The sequence below is a fragment of the Ixodes scapularis genome, unplaced genomic scaffold, assembly GCF_016920785.2.
Source record: "Ixodes scapularis isolate PalLabHiFi unplaced genomic scaffold, ASM1692078v2 PGA_scaffold11__112_contigs__length_91849675, whole genome shotgun sequence".
Classification (NCBI taxonomy): domain Eukaryota; kingdom Metazoa; phylum Arthropoda; class Arachnida; order Ixodida; family Ixodidae; genus Ixodes; species Ixodes scapularis.
Genome location: NW_024609837.1, coordinates 23,260,136 through 23,278,773, shown reverse-complemented (window position 1 = coordinate 23,278,773; position 18,638 = coordinate 23,260,136). Strand labels below are relative to the sequence as shown.

The following is an 18,638-nucleotide window of genomic DNA, read 5'->3' as shown; positions in this document are numbered from 1 at the left end:
TCCTTGCTTTGATTATCTGACTTTTCACGAATGTACAATATAATACACTCATTCTCGAGCAATACAAAACGAAGACCGGGGCACTTTCTTTGGTTCCCGAAACACCGGATATTGTGCGAGCGTATGCCAACGTAGTAAGACGTGGCTTAGTCACCTCTCCCCTTGAGTGCTTCTTTGAGCTCAGTTTCAATAATCCCGTCTAGTATTAGTGAACTACAACTGAAATTCGGTCACCTTGAGCCTTACACGTATTTTGTTTGCTAAACGTCCGCTTCTTGTTACTTAATGGGGCAAAAAGCAAGCCGCATCCTCACAGGAGTATCGAAGTTGAGTCCAGCTTTGATGCACAAACTTTTAAGGAAACTTAATAAATTTGACCTCACTACTGCACAAAAGTTACCATGATGTCTTCCTCGTGTCATCATATATCTCCCACTCAAATTTTATGCTGATAGAAGATTAAGTTTTCGCAAACGCTGAGATCGGCTAGCTACGATAGGGGCCCTAACAAGTGTCCTCTACTCCTCACTAAGCCTTTTTGGACGAGCTTTTACTGATGCCCAAAATTAGTGTCCGAACGGTGTGTCTGAAATTATCTTGGCATACTCAGTCAGAAAGAAAGAAAATACATAACAAATATTATAGCCATTAGCAACCGTCAAATGTGCTTTGAATAATTTCGTTCGTTTGGCACACCCCATAGGGGTTCATGCCCGTCGGCGCACCCTCGTCGAACGGTGCAACATTCTTCACACAAGTGCATGACTTTTGCTTTCTTAAAACGGTTTGAATGTGCCTATAGGATTGCAGGATAACTTTATGCGCATACGCGATGTTGAATATTAGTGGAATGCAAGCGGGTGGTGACTTCACTTCGTCCAGTGCTGCGGGTCAGTACAGATAAGAGATAAAAAGTGTGTTCAAATGGAGCTTTTCAATGGCGCCTCAGAGTTTTACCTTGCATACTCAGGCGTATTAAGAAAAACAGTAATTGCAAAAAGTTATATTTTGCTTATGGACTCACGAAACAAACTTCCTGATCAACAACACTAAAGTAAAGGTGCGAGCTCGATGTATGCATACTTATTGGTTGCTACAGCTTGTTGGTTTGTACACAAGCAAGATCCCCGAGCTTTGAAGCGTCGAGATTCCCCGCACTGGCTCGTCCACGTACCTTGAAACGCTAACAGAAAGGCTTAAGTACAAAAATACAACAAGCATGTGTTAAGACAAGCTATACGTCCCGGGCTTGTGCTAAAGCTTCGAGGTCTGGCCACTTAGGTTAGTTTAGAGACCAAAAATGATGCTCTCGGGGCCAGAAAACATGAGATAACAGCCGTTAACAGTCCACGCTCTGTGTATACGCGAACTCAACTCTGTGACGTGACGGCGCAGTGGTGGCGCGTCGGTCGCGCTTCCGGTCTGGGGCTGTGGGCAGAAGTCCCCATGCCAGACGTGTATTTCTGCACTGTTTTGAAAGAAACCAGACAAAAACCTGCCTTCTCGTCAAAACGCCGCGACTGGGGCAGTATCAAAAGTGTTGAGAAAGGTTTGAAGGTCAGTTTTTACGTGCTCGGTTCGTCTGAGAATATGGATATGTGTCGTAAACAGGGAAAAGCAGACGCCGTCGGACAACGATTGCTTGGGAGGGAAGCACTTTGGGTTGAATTCATGGATACTTGTGGTCATCAATTTATTTGTCTTGTTCCAACATTAACGCCGAAAAACCGTCAAGTTGTGCGGACCACCTGTGGACTACGTTCAGTGCGTCTTCAAGTTCAAACGGCCGCCTGATCGTTCGAACTGTCGTTTGCTCTTTCAAATGTTTCTGCTTGTCGTCTGCTCTCTTAGATGACGCCGGCCCGTAGACCAAATGTGGGCCCGGTACTTGCGATAAGAAGTAAGTGCAGGCCTCAAAGTACTTAAATTTGAAGGCTGGTAAGCAGGTTCGATGTAAACAGTAGATACAAGGAGGTGTTGATCATTGTTACCAGTGACCATCACCGACTTGTTATGCCTAATTCACTTGGTCCGATTCTGCTTGCGATTTTCATTATCGACGTCGATCACCTCAGCTACGGTTCACGCTTTTGCAGCCCGAGCGGCGTCGCGACTGAAAATTGCGAGCGAAATTTCATCATGCGAATCAGGTTGTAGCGTACATACTGCCGCGTCCTCGCGGAATGAATCGCCACATGTCACATTATTCACGCGAAGTTTTGCGGTGTAACAAGTCTCGGTAATTTCGCTGACGCCGCTCAAGTAGTCAGACATCGCCAGGAAGACGTAGATTCAACAATTCGAACGCGCAAAAGGGCAGGGGGACTCACACCGACGCCGACAACATCGCATTCCAATGGTTTGTTTATGGGCGACGGCGAGCTTCTTGCCCACACCCCCATCGCGCATGCGCGGCACCGGTGGCATCCGCTAGGGGCGCTCCGGTTTGTTTGTAAACATGAGTTGGCGTATAACCTCTTGTCGACGTGTCGATCGAAACCGAAACCACGCCACTCTCCCCATGGCCAACTAGTTCCCAGAGTGCAACACGCTCCGTGTTGCATGCAGGGATTTATGGAAGTAGTCTTTTGGGGGGTTTTAGTGTTCCATCTTACAGCATACTTTTTTAGATTCAAATGGGGCTCATAATCTGAAGTACTCTAGAGAATTTAATTTAGCAAGAATTTTGGTTTCTGGTACCTAAGTAAATGTTTATGTGCCAACACAGAAGACAACACAAAGGAGTGGACAGAAACAAGCACGCTGCCCTTGTCCACTCCTTCGTGTTCGTCCTCTGTGTTTTCGCAACAAGTTTACTCGGAACTTAATTTATGATCAGAAAAAATTTACTTGGTTGTTATCTGGGCAAGTTGTAATCTGTAAACTGGTAAAAACGCTTTGTGGTTTCGTTTTCTCACCACCCTCAGGGTGCCAGCTTCTATGTGATTTGCTGTACAGATTTTACCGAACTGAACCAAGAGTCTCCATACTTTATGGCAAACGGCCTGGACCGGGAATTTGTCACTTTCTCCAGGGCCAGAAAATATATATATAAATATTCCTAATAAGCATTCAAATAAAAACGTAAAAGTTGGCATAAAAAGCAAAAAACAAGAATCTAAGGCAGATGAATACATACGCTTCATTTTTAAATTCAGTATTTAGCTAATTATGACATTACACAATAATTAAGACCCAGGAAACTCGCCAGGCATAATTCAAAGCGGATAGCAACTTTGGCATATTAACATAGAGCCTAAGACTAATGAGAGTGATAGAACTGATGCTGGACAATATGCAATTGATACAAGAAGGGACACTAAGCACAATACACATGGCAACTCAAAACAATTTTAACATACCTACGTAGTAACGCAGGTATAGAACGGGAGGCTAAAGAGTGGTACTTCTGGTGATGACATGATAATGAATTATTTGACGCGAGGACACTCCTCGAGATGGATAGTTTTCTCCCGTTTTTACTTCCTCTTTTCGTTTATGCGCGTTGCAGCGTCGTGTCTTTACGCGCGCTCGTTTTTGCGCCGGTATAGCAGCAGGCCTGCTGAAAGCGGGCCGTAGGCTGGCTTCGTTGGAAGGACCGTGGCCAGCCTCAAACCGCTAAAATGACCTCTGCGGGCCGGGGTTCGCATGCCCCTGTTGTGCTAAACCAAGCCTAACCGCTTTCGTAAAAGGCCCCTTATGCACCGAAACAAACTTGCTTTTACACTAAACATATTTTCACCTCAAGAAAAAAAGGAAGTTCTGCGCCTTGTTTGTACGCTGCGCGAAGTTCTTACAAGATTTGGTCGTTGGAACGTCCTCGCCTCTATAAGATATTGTATACTTAATCTAAAGATTACCTATGTATATCTTAATTATCTACATAGAGGGGAGATTTGGTATTGCTCTGCGAGGAGCAAGACTTTTTTTTTTATTAAGATTGGCGTGAAAACAACTTTAGGCGCTTTATCTATTGTGGTATGGAGACGCCACCCAGATGTTTGCTGCAGTCACATTTGTAATGCTAGGAGAAACCAGTTGAATCTCTCTCACTCCGCACTGAAAAGAAAGTGAGGCTATAAAACCCCCTTGCCATCAGTTAATAAGAAAATACCTAGTTTTCTCTCGCTTTCTGCCACCATTCACTTAATCTTTGCTTGGTAATCTCTACTGGCTTGAAATCCACTTTTCCTTCGCTGTCTCTAAAACCCAATGACTTTATTAAATCTATGTTGTCTTCGGTGGGCATAGGGTGAAGCCCTTTACAGTAGAGTATCAACTGCTCAGCCGTCTTGTCCTCCTCTCCACAAGCAGCGCACACTGTATCCATTTCCTGGTACTTCGCTTTGTATGTTCTGGTTCGCAGAACACCTGTCCTCGCCTCAAACGAGCTTCCCCTAGAATTGTCATAAATGCTATTCTTTGGCAATAACTGTTTTGTTTATCTATAGCCTTCCAGAGCAGTCTTTGTCTGCATTTCCTCTAGCCACCAATCTCCTCCTTTGGCCTTAAATTTCTTCTTAACTGAGACCTGCTCTTCCGTAACTCCACTATAGCCTATAAACTTTCCTCTTAATTTCCTAGTGCGCTGTCTCCACTTTGTGTCCATATGTATAAATAGCTGACAACCTTTCAAGCCCATTGCTCCCCATGCATTTGCCTCAACCGATCCTCTAATTCTATCTTGCTCACCGCTTCCCTGCTCTCAAATGACGCCGATCCCTCCTTGTACTCCCTGGTTTGGCGTTTTGCAATGTGCCCCCAAAGCCAGCCTACCTACTCTATGCTGTTTTATTTCTAGTCTTGGCATGCACTTCGGATTTCATGCATAGCACTGCATTTCCAAAAGTCAAGCCAGGCACCATGACCCCTTTCCAAATCTCTCACCACCTCATACCTGTTTTAACTCCAAAGTGCTCCATTTTTCATTACAGCTGCATTTCTGTTGCCCTTACCTATTATATACTTTTCATGCTCACCGAAATATTCTGCACCACCACACGTCCATACTCCTAGATACTTTTATTTACTAGCTCTCTCAACTGTAATATTCTGTATCCTCAGCTTCTCAACTTCATCATCGTTAAAAATCATGCCTGCTGATTTTTCACTACTGAATTCTAAACCTAATTCCTCTGCTTCCCTACCAGATGCTCATTAATTCCTGCAACTCTGTCCTGTTGTTAGCCATTAGTACGATATCATCCGCATACATCAATCCCGGTAAGGATTGCTGGATATTTGGCCTCGCTTACTGTACGAAAGGTCAAATCCAAGCCCACTCTTCTCAAGTCTATCCTCCAATCCTCGCATATACAACATAAACAGGAAAGGCGATAACGGGCACCCCTGCCTAAGGCCTCGTCTTATCTCTATTTTCCCAGTCGCCTTTCCTTCCCATGTTAGAATCACCTTATTATCTTTGTAAATGTTGCTGCTAGTCCTTCATCTAGGTTTAAGCTCTCCACTATGTCCCACAGGTTCCTTTGGTTCACATTCTCATAGGCACCCTTGATATCCAGAAATGCCAGCCAAAGCTGTCTATTTTCTTTTTGCGCTATTTCTATACACTGTGTTAGAGAAAATATATTGTCTGCCAACCTTCTTCTTTCCTTCCTGTCGTGCAACGCCATCTCGCAACGTTTGTCAGAAATGAAAACAAACCTTCGGTAGGAGGTGCCATTCAGATGTCCTTCTCTTCTTCCCTGGAAGGCTTATCGCACATTCTGTGCTTACCAGTCTTTGTCAGCATCAACCAAGCTTGTACAATCTTTATTTCATGCGTGCCTCCATTTGTTTGCAGTGTTTAGTACAATCTATCGAATTTAGGACATAATTGTACGAAAAGATTTGCAACTTCCTCATACCACTGGATAGTTGGAGGGCAATTCGCGACGCAAGCAAAACGAACGGCACCTAGCGGGAAAAACACTGAACTGGCCGGAACAGGTCCCTTCGCGATTTCTGCTTGTCTCTTCTGGCTTCTGTGTTTACAACTTGTCGGTGGTTTGCACGATAGAACAGTTGTACCGGTGACTGCGTCGTAACCGTAGTATCGCCATGTGACCCGGGTTGCTCTACACGTGACCAATGGAACCGCGTGAGTCAGACATTCTTCGTTTATCAACGTTCATCAGCACCGTGGAAGGACAGGGGGAGTCCTTTCCTCATTTGCTCGAAGAAAGTCAAGCCTCTGGAAGTTCGCTTACCCCAACACATCGCTGCAGGTTCGAAACGTGGAAAACGCGGGGGAACCAATGTTGAGTCCAATGCTTGCTGCTGCCCCACCGTTGTGCGTTGAGCTGACACATGGCACTGCACGACCTGGATTCGACCGCCATATTTTCCTGATAGTGGTGTCCCCTATAGGTCACTGGAGTCATGAATATGCCCTACGACTGCCCACCACACAAAGAACACGAAGCAGGATGAAGTCGTGCAACTAGGAATAAAATATTCTGATGCCCGCGAGAACTCAATTACAAAAATTAGAATGTGGAGGAGTATTTCCTATGATAAACTCAGTTTATTGACAATCACATAAGATAGCATTACATGCAAGGGAAGTATTGCTTTCCCACTCGTTTTTCTGCATTTCTCACCAAAGTTGCAACGGAAGAGTTCAATAGCATCAAGCTTTGGATTGGCGAGGTGGAAGGCGAAGCCTACGGTTCAATTTCCAAGAACACATGGAGCGTATCGTTCTCGATAAACCCGTCAAATTCTAGCTCTTCCGCCGTGGATAGGCACCCTGCTCCAAAGCCTCCCCTCCTTCTTCCCTTTGGCCTCAGGAATAAGTTTCTCCGATATTTATGCCAACCAGAATTTACTTTGTAGGAAATCACATTTGACTGGCCCTTCGGGTGAATGACACCGACCGTCAACACCTTGCTGAAGGGCCACTCCAGCTGCGAGTCATGTTCCCCGGGGAGTAAATGCATGAAGCACCCGAGGCCAACCTCCCTGCCCATACATGTCAGCTGGACAGATTGGGATACATTGTAACCATACATGGTCCTCTTGGGGCTATCCAAGCTCTTCGAGCCACTTCTAAGTGCTTCATTCTTCAGGTCTGTCCAGCGTTCAATGTACCAATGGATTCTCTCATGCTTAGAAGGACTTGGCAAACTTTTGCGCACCAGATCCAAGATGTCAGTCAGCTTGTCCCTTTGCACACAGAGCTCGTCACGCACATACTTTTTGTAGTCGGCCACTGCTTCCCTAAGACCCTGCAGTCCCTCGGTGCATTCAGTGGCACAGACTGTACTAAGGCTATTTAGCTGCTCAGTGAGCCTAGAAGCTTCAACCTTTAGTTGGCCCTTGCATCTTGTACCCTCAGCTGTGGCATCTTCACTGCACCGGTTCAGGCTTGACTGCAGCAACATGATGTCCTCAGAGATCTTCCCTACGGCTCTGTTCATCTCGAGACAAACTTTGCTGACATCCCTTAAGTCTTGGGTGTCAGATTTGTCGGTTGGCAGACATGTGGCTTGGGGAATGCTGCAACCATTCCTGAAGTGCTCCAAAATGTCAGTCTGCAGCACTGTTGAGTGGCACAGGCAGCAGGGCACGTCATTGAAGCCACACTCCTTGTAGTGGTCCTGGATGTGGGCTACAGGACCAATGAAGCTGCAGCCTTTAGGTGCATTCCAGCAGGCAACCTGGGATCAGAGAAAAGATAATGAAATTGGATGAACTGTTTTTTGATTAAGGGGAAGCACTCCCTTGGAGAGTCTACTTTTTAAGTATTTGTGCCAGGTCAATGAAATTTTTAGGGTATGTTAAACGTCAAAACTTAGGAGGCTACACCAACTTTCAACCCAAAAGGTTTATTTTTTGACAAGTTACAGCCTTATTCGTTGGAAAAAATGTACACGTAGCCGTGCCAAAGGAAAAAAACTATCGTTTCAAAATATGAATAAAAGGCACAATTTCTTTGTTGGGATATAACGCTGAATGACTACACTAATCGGTAGTAGGCTTGAAATAATTTTTAAGGCCATATTTCATGTAAAAATTAACTTTCAATAATGGTATGAATTTTGTATTTTTTTCTTGTTTCACAAACGTCAACATTTTTGTGTGAAGAAATAACAATTCGCAAAAAGTAAGCACATAGCCGAGTTCTCCAGTAAATTTCATGCCAAAAAAGCCATACATTAGACTTGGGGACGCTTAACTCATCGAACGATAGTTTTAGAGCTGTGAAAAAATTGTGAAGACATGAAGCTGAGAAAAACGGGTTTGAAAGTTCGAACAGTGTTTTAGTTTATATGGGGCTTGCCATTTCATCTAAAATGCTCCAAGGGCATATGTCACTCCTTCCTCTGCACGGTCCCTGTGTGCCTTGGCTACAGCTTCCATCTCCCTTTTTTTGTGGGACATCTTGGAGGACTCGAGCGCTTTCACTTGGGCCTTCGCAACCTTCATGTTGGTGGCCCTCTCTCCGTATGACGCTTGGTAGCTCCCTGGCTGTGTGCCAATTTCCAACAGAGCTTCCTGATTCGCTAGGACGAGCCACGTCACGGGGCTCGTCCTAGCGAATCAGAGCTCTTGTTTCGCCAGCTTGACCAATAAGAGCGTGCACAGATATGTTTTCTACGGGGTTTTACGGTCTGTGAGCGCGATATCGCGAACAATGCTGCGAACAGAACGAAAGAGGGCGAGACGCTCATTCTAACAAGGGGGGCCTGTCCATGCTAGTCCTAAGAAACGCGGAGGGAGCGCACTTTGAAAATGGCACTTTTTCGTAATCGGCCGCGTCGTCAGCGCGCACGTGCGGCCGCAAGCACATTGAAAATAATTTATTTCCGAGTAAATACTTTACTTACAGGAATAAAATTTTTGGACAGCATTCTTTATGAGTTGTAAAAGCTGGTCAGCCTATTTTCCAAAAATGTGACTTTTTTGAAAAAATCGCGATTCCTAGGCCGTGCCTCCCCTAATGTATGCTAGTAATATAGGAACTTAGGAAAGTTTGTCAATAACAGTCAAGGAAGCAGAAAAACGGTGTAAATATAGTTAGTGCACTCGTACTTAATAAACTCCGTGGTGCTTGCCTACTACTTCTTGTGTCACTAGTTCACATCTGTTTTCTACTCTTGAAGGATGACCCACAAAGTAATTCATCGGGCACTGACTCATACATGCAACGCTTCTGTGCCGGTACACTCGGGCGGAAAAGAAAAGCGGAAAGCTTAAAGGGGCCTTGCAATCATATTTAAGTGTATCTTTTTTACGGTTTCCACGTCTCTTGGGGTTCGGGCAAGCCAGCGGGCACGGGGAGAGCAACTAAATATCAGTGTGTCGTATTTTAACCGGACGACGCGGAAACCTCCTCCACCTATGGGGGCGACCCGTGGTGCCGAATGCACGCAATATGTGAAGTCTTTGGTCCTGGCCTTACTACTGGTCAGAGCCGCTAAAAGCGTCTTTTTAATCGAAATAGAAAATATAAGTGGCGCGAACGGTTTCAATTATTTATGAAGGTAGTTTTTGTTCAGTATTTTATATCAGAAAAGAAACAAATGCAGTTTATAAAATACGGAAACAGGAAATGACCCATTGAAATACCCGCCACCAAGTGGTGGAAAAGGTGGCGCATACTAGAAAGAGGTAGTGGGATCAGGCACCGACTAGCGGCGAGCGTAGAAAGGTCGCGGATGTACGCGGCGGCGCTGCAGTCACATACGCGCTCGAGGATCCGACCGGTTCCGACCATTCCGAAGGCCTTCAGCGAGCAGGTTTGACTTGCGGTTTGGCCGTTTGGAGGTATGGCAGCGCAAAGTGGCTCCCATTCTGGATTGATCTTTACTTTGTGTTTGCTGTCATTTGTGGCCAATGAAGTGTCATGCCGAATTAGTGTTTAATTGCGCTGCAAATGCAATGCGAGCTGCCCCGGCTGCCCGCTTCATACAGCCTCTCCAGAACATGTTTTAGTGGCACCCTCTCGAGCCGTGGACACGGAGTACGGCAGCCGTGAGCGCTCGCCGAGCTCGCTAGCCTCCTCTAGTTCCCGGCCACTCAAGCGACCAAGGACGCCATGAAAAAGGTTATTTTTTGCTTGTTTTTGTAATTCTAATTTGCCAATAACTTCTTAAATAAAGCGAAATCCGAGAAAAGAAAAGTTTCATTAAGTTACTACATTCAGTGCGCTCAGGTTCGGTGCAAATTAAAAGAAAAAACAGTCAAAAATCGTTGTAGGGCAACTCCGGTCCAGAGTTTCAATTTTGAGATGACGACTGTTTTTAGCACAGTCAGCGTCCCTCAATTACAAGGTGTAACTTCTTTCTGTGTATAGTGCGTAGTTTTAAAGATATCGGCACCTCAAAGTTTTGTCTGGGGCGCGGTCGACAAAACCGAAACTAGCCGCTTGAGGCGACAGCAACACTGGCAATTAGCCGCCAGGCGGACGTGACGTCATGGTCGTTCTCGTCCCTGCCTTGTTCTCGCGCAACAAATACTCGGTCCAAGCGGCAGCTACCTCTGCTGTGCTAACTGTTCTTGGCCAGTAGTTACTAGTAACGTGTTACCGGTAACTAGTTACTTTTTTCAGTAACTTGTAACTGCAGCTCGTTACCGCTTAGTGAAAAGAACTTTTAACTGTAACAGAGTTACTATTTTTGGAAGTAACTGTAAAAAGTAACGTCGTTACAGTTACTACTCAGATTTATGTGCAAACATATTGCGAACACGACCACCAAATCGACTCGCAACTTGTGAGAGTCCCAAGTCCTGGTACGGAAAGGGCACAGCAAAAACTGCTGCAGAAAATGTCTGGGGCAGGAGGGAAAAAAAAAAAAAGAAGAAACTAAATTTTGGGTGACCCTGCTTAGCCAAGCTGGTACCGCTAACTAAACAAACAAAATTTGGGGGTTTTATGTGCCAAACCAACGACGGGCATCTGGCATGCCCCAGCAGAGGACTGGGGATTAATTTGGACCACCTGGAAATCTTTTGACATGCAACCGAAAGCTCGGTTACACGGCGCCTCCTCTGCAATAAGCCTCCGTCGGATTGCGGGCACCTCGGCCGGGATTCGAACCCGCCACATGGGGATCCGTAGGCCAGCGCTCTCGGCTCGAAGCCACCGCGGCGGCTTGGTACCGCCAACTGGAAGGATGGGGACATTAGTGTCCGCACCAGCCGTATATGGTACATCGCCCACAGCGCACGCAGATGTAACAAAGCAATGCATCTACAAAGCGTTTTTCTTTTCTTCGTCCGGTGGAGGAAGCGAGTTCTTTTTGGAGAGGACAGCTTTTGGCGATTGTCGCCCTAAACGCCCGCAGGATTACGGCACAAACCAATTTCCCGAATCTCGTCTTCTTCCCTCCAAGCATATGTTTTTTCCCCTCTCATTTGAATTGTCCAAATTCCAGATGCACTCTTGCCGGGTGTCTACTTCAGGCCCATTTTCTCTCCCTTTCTTTTTTTTTTCTTACAACCCAATTACCAGACTTGGCTCCCATCACCCACCTGTCCCTCTTCAGGTCCCGTCACTTGAGAAAAAGTATTCGCTCGAAACGTCTGTTGTTCTGCTCGTTTGCGCGTTTTCTTGAAATTGAAAGACCGCCCTTAGCCGGGACCAGATGCAGTTGGCATCACTTGATTTTTTGATATTCACGTCGTGGGCTTTCCGGGTGGTTTCTTTTATTTCGGGTGATGAGGTGGAGGAACACAAGTGTGTTCGATCTGGTTAGGAAGTAGTGGAGAAAAGATTGCAACAGCTGTTTGGAATTCTACAAGCAATGGTTGTTTGTACCTCGATCAGCACTTATTTTGTCAGAGGAATGTTGCTTCAACATTGCTCTCCAAGAGTTTCATGAAAGATTGTGTGCGCAGTAGAAAACGTTTCGACCGACGAATGGATTGGAGTGGCATAAGAAAACATCTACAAAGCTGATTGCAAGGTATAACTTATATTATTATTGACTTCACATTTGCACGATTTCTATTGCTTCTGTCCGATTTCGCCTCATCAAAGAAATTCAAAATTAGAATTGGTCGATTGTAGACTGGCACCATGGTTGTATATATACGAGATCTGGACGCCAGTTGTTTTGTTCGTGAATACCTCATGGACGTCGCACATTTTCTATGTTTTTTATGGACCAGGTATCAGCTATGTTAAAAATTTGAAAAACTAAAGTTGCCTATAATTCGCCAAAGACGAGACTCTAAATCTTTTATCACATTGCGGATTGGCTCGGATACTGCCTTAGATTATGATCTTGTTCAACAAGCTATTCATGGTAAAAATTGAAGTAGGAAGAGCAAAACATGTTAATATTGATTATTAAGAAAATCTTAGTTTCTCAAAATAATCAGATTCACTACCATGAACGACACAATGTCTAATAAGAAATCAATGCTAATTTAAAGGCATATACAGGAATGATAAAGTAGTGAGTGCGCAGGCGAGCTGATGGATGTTAACCATTTTGTTCCTGGCCCGAGAGTGAGGCAGGAAAAGAGGAAAGCTTTAAAGTAGAAGAAAAATGAACAGTCGACTGTTTATTTTTCTTCTACTTTGAAACTTTCCTCTTTTTTCTGCCTCAGTCTCGGGCTAAGAACAAAATGGATATACAGGAATGTTCTTTTTGATTGTTTTCTTATGTTTCTGTGTAAAGTAACGACGAAGTAACGAGGTTACTTTTGCGAAGTAACTAACCGTAACAAGTTACTCTTTAAATAATGTAACTGAAACAGGGTTACTTTTTTGCCCGAGTAACTCTAACTGTAACACTGTTACATTTCAGCAGTAACGTGCCCATGACTGCAGCTAGGTCAGCCCTTCTGACACCACGATGCGCGCGAGTGCGCACCGAATGGACCTTTTGTAGAAACACTGGTTTGAGAGTAAATGGTTCCAGTACCCTCTCTCTCTTCCTTCTGTCCGAGCAGAGAGGGAAGATGGTTTCGTTGTGTCAACTTCGGGGCGGAAGATTATGCATGATGGGAACAAAAGCGAGTTTAGGGGAGCCGTATCTAGGTCACAGCGCCTCAATGGGTGAACAGGATGTAGCTGACGTTTTGGGTGTGGAACGGGTGGGAGAGGCCTTGCGCACGCGTTGTTTTCCTCCCATTTAGCCTCGAACCCAGTCGCTTGTCTAGGTGGCAGCACATATTCGCCAAGAGGTCCATTGCTTGCTAAAACGAGCCTTGGAGTCCTCACAAGCCAATAAACAAAAGGCTATACCGAAGCTACAAGTGCTACAGATAAAAGCAATGGCTAAATACGCCAATCACCAGCTGAAGTACAAGCGGTAGCGGCTCGAAGCGCACTTTACACTGCTTGACCCCACAACAAGTATGCCCGTCCGGAAAAAAAAGAAAAAAGAGAATGATTATGACGTCACGGCCAACGTTGCTTTAGCGATCGATAACTCGCTGGTGGCACGCTAAGGAGCAGCGGGTCACGTTTTTATTTTACAGGGTGATTCAAGGAGAGACCAGGCTTTTTAAATCGACCGCAAAATTCGGTTGCTTAACCTATCGCGCTACGACTTTGTGCAGCGTTGCCCACAGATGGTGCATTTTTTTTGTAAAATTTGCAATGAGCAAACTTACCTGAGGAAAGAGTAAAGAAAGAAAAAGGCTTAACTTCTATGGAAACGCAGCGACGCCACCGGTCTTCTAACAACACGGCGCCAATTCGCACGGGAGACAAGAGATGGCGCAACGAACGAGCATACGGTGCCGAGAGTCGGGGTCTTTAGCAGACGATCTTTTTGATTCAAAAGCGGCGTGCATTTCGCAGGCGGCGACAGTCGCAGAAACAAAAACAGGCGCGGTAACAACAAGGAACTGCAGTTTCTTTTTTGCTAAAGACGTCGGTTCTCGGCGTCGTATGCTCTTTCGTTGGCGGCAGTTGGCGTCGCGACCGCTTGCGATCAGTATGAACCACTGATCATCCCTACATCTCTCAGACAAAATGTAGTGGCATGTGCTTACTATCCCTTCCCTAAACACAGACCTATATGCTTCCTCAACCTATATAATCCCCCCACAGAGCACCGCCTATTCAAATCACTTTTCGACTTTGCTGCAGAGTTGACACCTAATTACGAGGTACTCCTGGGCGGTGATTTTAATGCCCCAAATGTCAGCTGGGGTTACCTATCCACACTTCGCCCAGGGCGACTTCTGCAATCGTACATTTCACAGCGCCAGTTCACTGTCTTAAATACTCCCGACATGCCAACCCGACAAGGCACACGCCAGCAACACTGTACCACCCCAGATCTCACACTATACCACGGCAGAAACTCGAGTGTCTGGGTTCATACTCAAGAGAGACTTCTAAGTGACCACTTCATTCTCTCAGTATCACTCAGCATCTCTAGCCGCTCACGGAAAATATCAGTCAAAAATACAAACTGGGATAAATTTCGCAGCATCCTTGTTTCACCCGGGCAGCAATCAGGCTCTTACGAGACCTGGATATGCGCCATCAAACAAGCCCGAACACAAGCCACAAAAATAGAAAACACCACAGCCCCGGCGATACGGCCAGACCCGCATCTAGTGCGCCTCTGGAGACGTCGTAAGCGTATCTTAAGATGCATTAGCCAGCAACCCCACAATCAACAACTCCGAGAACGTTTACAACACCTAGATGCAGACATTACTACACACTGCAGCACTCTCGACATCTCGAACTGGAACAGAGTATGTGATCAGATAAACGGTACCCTCCACCAAAAGACCGCATGGCATCTCCTCCGTTCACTTCTAGGGCCTCAGCCACCTCCCGCTCCCACGCTAGACAAACACTTAGCTTTACAAGGTAGCACAGACCTTATCCAAGCCTTACAGAACCTATACATCCCTCCAGCATTGACCTCAAACTACCCCTCCTACTCGGGCCCTGAAAACCCGACTTTAGACAGCCCTTTCACACTAGCAGACTTAGACTTGGCCCTAGCAAAAAACTCACGAAAATCAGCCCCAGGAGAAGATACCATCACGTACTGCCTCCTCCGTAACCTTCCAGAAGCGAATAAAAAACAGCTCCTGACCTACATAAATGAACATTGGTCGGAGGGTACATACCCAAAGGAATGGAAATCTTCTACTATTATCATGATCCCCAAACCTGGAAAACCCCCATCACTTAATAACCTCCGTCCCATTTCCTTAACCTCTTGCGTGGGCAAGACGATGGAGCGGATGGTCCTCGATCGTTTTCAAGAACATCTTGAAGCCACTGCATTCCTGCCACACACCCAAATCGGCTTTCGTTCCCATGTTTCCACTCAAGACCTATTCCTCTCCCCATCTTCCTGTCAGGTGCATGCGCTCGTCACAGTAGACGTTCGCAAAGCATTTGACAACATAAGTCATGATCACATACTCGCTTCAGTTCGAGAAACAGAATGCGGACAAAATTTGTATACCTACATCCAAAACTTCCTTAAGGACCGCACTGCATGCTTTCGTATAGGGGGCGAGTTGTCCCAACCACTCTCACTCACACGAGGTACACCTCAAGGGGCTGTCCTCTCCCCTACTCTTTTCAATCTGGGTATGGCCCAGCTAGCTCGCTGCCTGCAGCAGATACCCCACCTTTCCCACATATTTTATGCTGATGACCTCACCCTCTGGTGCACTCACGGATCACCAGGGGAAGTTGAATCTACTCTTCAGAAAGGTCTAGACACCATAACTGCGTTCCTAACCCAAGCAGGGCTGAAACCGGCCCCAGAAAAATCGGAATTACTCCTGCTGTCTCAAACCCAGTATCAGCGCTCTGTAAACCATCTCATTTCTCTCTATTTAGACCATCAGACCATCCCGCGAGTATCCTTATGCAAGGTCCTCGGCATCCATCTCCACGATCGATCAAATCAGGCTAACATCACCCCGGCGATAAACACGTGCCACTCGGTAACACATCTTGTCCGCAGAGTCGTGCAAAGACGTGCAGGCTTCAATGAAAAACAAGCGAGTCAATTGGTTCATGCATTGGCTCTTAGTAAAATTCTTTATTCGGTTCCATATTTCACGCTCACACGACAGCAACTTAATAAACTCAGCTCTGCATTAAGCACTCTGTACAAGGCCTCCCTTAACCTTCCAATCCATACCTCAACGCAAAGACTCTACGAGACTGGCCTATTCCTTCCCCTCTCCTCACTCCTACACCTCCATCGTGACCGACAGCTAGCCCGCCTCTCGGGGTCACATCAAGGGCGCTGGATCCTAGAACAAGCTGGACTCTCACCAATTGATTTTTACTAGCACTTACCCACTTCGCCATTGCCCTCTAATCTGCGTTTCGCTCTTCTGCCCCGCCGCATGGCTCCGGGCCTGGACGACGGTCGCAGAGATGCTCAGGCCTTGCATCATAATCCCCCATTTCAGACACAGACGGTAGCCTATACCGACGCTTCCATCTTGGACACCGGCACGGCTGCGTACGCAATCTACATACCTAAACATTCCTTACCTATTCTTCACACGTGCGGTCCATACAGCGACCCCCCGTCAATCACCACGTTAGAACTTGTCCCCATTATCCATGCCATCATATCATTCTCCCAATTGCCGCGCACGTCCGCTTACACTGTCTACTCTGATTCTATGGCTGCTATACGCTCCTTGCAACAGAGACAAATCCCTGCCGATCTTCGAGAGGACCTTGAAATGGCCCTACACTCTCTCTCCTCATCCTCGGTCACGATTCGATGGGTCCCTGGTCATGCAGGGATAGCAGGTAATGAGCTGGTACATCAGCTCGCCCGCGAATTTCACAGCCGGGCACCTGCAATCCCCTGGCTAAGCCCCCCGACCAATGACGAGGCAGCAGAGTACAAAAAAACACTCAAGTTACATTACAAACAGATCCGTATATCTCATGAACTTCTACCTCGACCACATCCACAGCTTAGTGTCGCGCAGACCCACATTCTCCGTAAAATCCAGACAAACACCCTCGTCACACCTGCTCGCCTTTACCTCTTCCGCTATCGATCAGACCCTTCCTGTCCCAACTGCCCAGCTCCCTATGCCAATCAAGAACATTGTCTCCTTCATTGCCCGGTCGCCTACACCACCTCATTTCTTCCTAACCCCCCACCACCCTCCTGGAGTGCATGGTTGGCGTCGCCGCAACTGGAAGATCAGCTCGCCCTGGTACTTCAGGCGGAGGATATCTTGGGTACTTAATCTGTGCTCTAATTAAAGTGATTTTCTCTCTCTCTCTTGCGCCATCTCCTATCTCCCGTGCGAAACGGCACCGTGTTGTTTGAAGACTGGTTGCTTCGCTGTGTTTCCATAGGAGCTAAGCCTTTTTCTTTCTTTACTTTTTACTCGGGTAAGTTTGCTCTTTGCAAATTTTACAAAAAAAAAAAAAATGCACCATCTGTGGACAACGCTGCACAAAGCAGTAGCGCGATAGGTTAAGAAACCAAATTTTGCGGTCGATTTAAAGAGCCTGGTTTCTCCTTGAATCACCCTGTAGGTATTAGTTGGCAATGCAGCGTCCCCTTGACGTAATATTTTGGCTGGGGTCGTACTTTGTGTCACTAAAGCAACACCAGTAATTTATTTCCTTTGGAGTTTTGGCTGGAGTTGCCCTTTAACTAGTAACCGTGAGGGGGAGGTTATGTACTCACAGTACGGTTCAGGACGTATTTGAGAGGGACCTCCAGCTTCTCAACATCATCTTCGCAGAAGGGTTTCTTGTCGACGGGACACACACTCCCTTCGTCGACACACTGAGCATGGCACTTCGTGCAAAGTGTGTGGATGCAGGGCAGCCTGACCGATTTCCTGTATAAAACCCCGCAGACGGCGCATGTTTTCTGCGCGATGATGGGCTCTTGGAACAGCGTGGGCCTCCAGTCCAGGGCGTCGGAGAACCCGGCTACTCTGAAAGACTTCATCTCCAGAGGGGCAAGGTCGCTGCCTGCCAATTCCTCCGTGGCATGCAAAGAAATATGTGAATTGTGCAGGTTTCTTCAGAAGACCTGTGGAGGACATGTGCGTGATCATGTAAGGAAGATGTCAAAACCACTAAGCAATAACACAAACTCAAAGAACTATAACAAATAGCACATACAGATCAAAGAGTTGCTTGGCGCTCGCCGGAAGACCAGCCTCCCAGTAGCTTTTGCACATCAAGTTATGTTAGCGTTGATATGAAAACAGTGGCTGCTCGAAATGCTCCGTACTGCTAATGCCAGAAAGCAGGTACTCTCCAAAGTACTGTGGGTGTGGGTTTCCAGTGCATCAGGAAGTCTTCTTCCTGACTGAAATCACAGCCTCATTTTAAAGCGGCGTTTACATGAGTGCTTGCAATATAGTAGTTGGAGGGGCTAGCGTTTGGTGTTAGTTTATTACAGTTACGCATTTCGTGTGGTTTGTGGATAATTTTCTGACGGCAGACGGCTGCTGCGAACGACTGATAGCCCCCTTCTACACTTTCCCATCCACATCAATGGCTCCTCAAAGCTTTAGGTTCCTAAGAATAATTGTGTTGCGTGCTGTAACAAATTCAAAATGTTTGCGCGCGCGCGTGCGTGTGTAGACGCGCGCGTGTGCGTGTGTAGACACGCACGCCGAGTTCGGTTGCACATCCGCGCGCGTTGAGCTTGCAGCAAAGTATGATATGACTGTATACAAACCTGCGA

At 46.4% G+C, this 18,638-nt stretch overlaps 1 protein-coding gene across 1 annotated transcript; it reads right to left on the bottom strand.

Moving 5' to 3' along the window:
- Nucleotides 1–6,496: 6,496 nt before the first annotated feature.
- LOC115332510 (TNF receptor-associated factor 4) lies at nt 6,497–17,975 on the bottom strand. The gene is made up of 3 exons (XM_040503163.1): nt 17,622–17,975; nt 6,666–7,661; nt 6,497–6,601 (listed from the first exon to the last, which is right to left on the bottom strand). The coding sequence occupies exons 1-2, from the start codon at nt 17,889–17,891 to the stop codon at nt 6,666–6,668; spliced, it is 1,266 nt and encodes a 421-aa protein (XP_040359097.1). The 5' UTR covers nt 17,892–17,975; the 3' UTR covers nt 6,497–6,601.
- Between the last annotated feature and the right edge of the window lie 663 nt (nt 17,976–18,638).

What these genes read in the sequence shown, in the direction of transcription:
- LOC115332510 (XM_040503163.1), bottom strand. Translation starts at nt 17,891, where the DNA reads ATGAAGTCTTTCAGAGTAGCCGGGTTCTCCGACGCCCTGGACTGGAGG. An exon ending in AATACGTCCTGAACCGTACT is followed by an intron (nt 7,662 to 17,621) that starts GTGAGTACATAA and finishes CTCTGATCCCAG; the next exon opens with GTTGCCTGCTGGAATGCACC.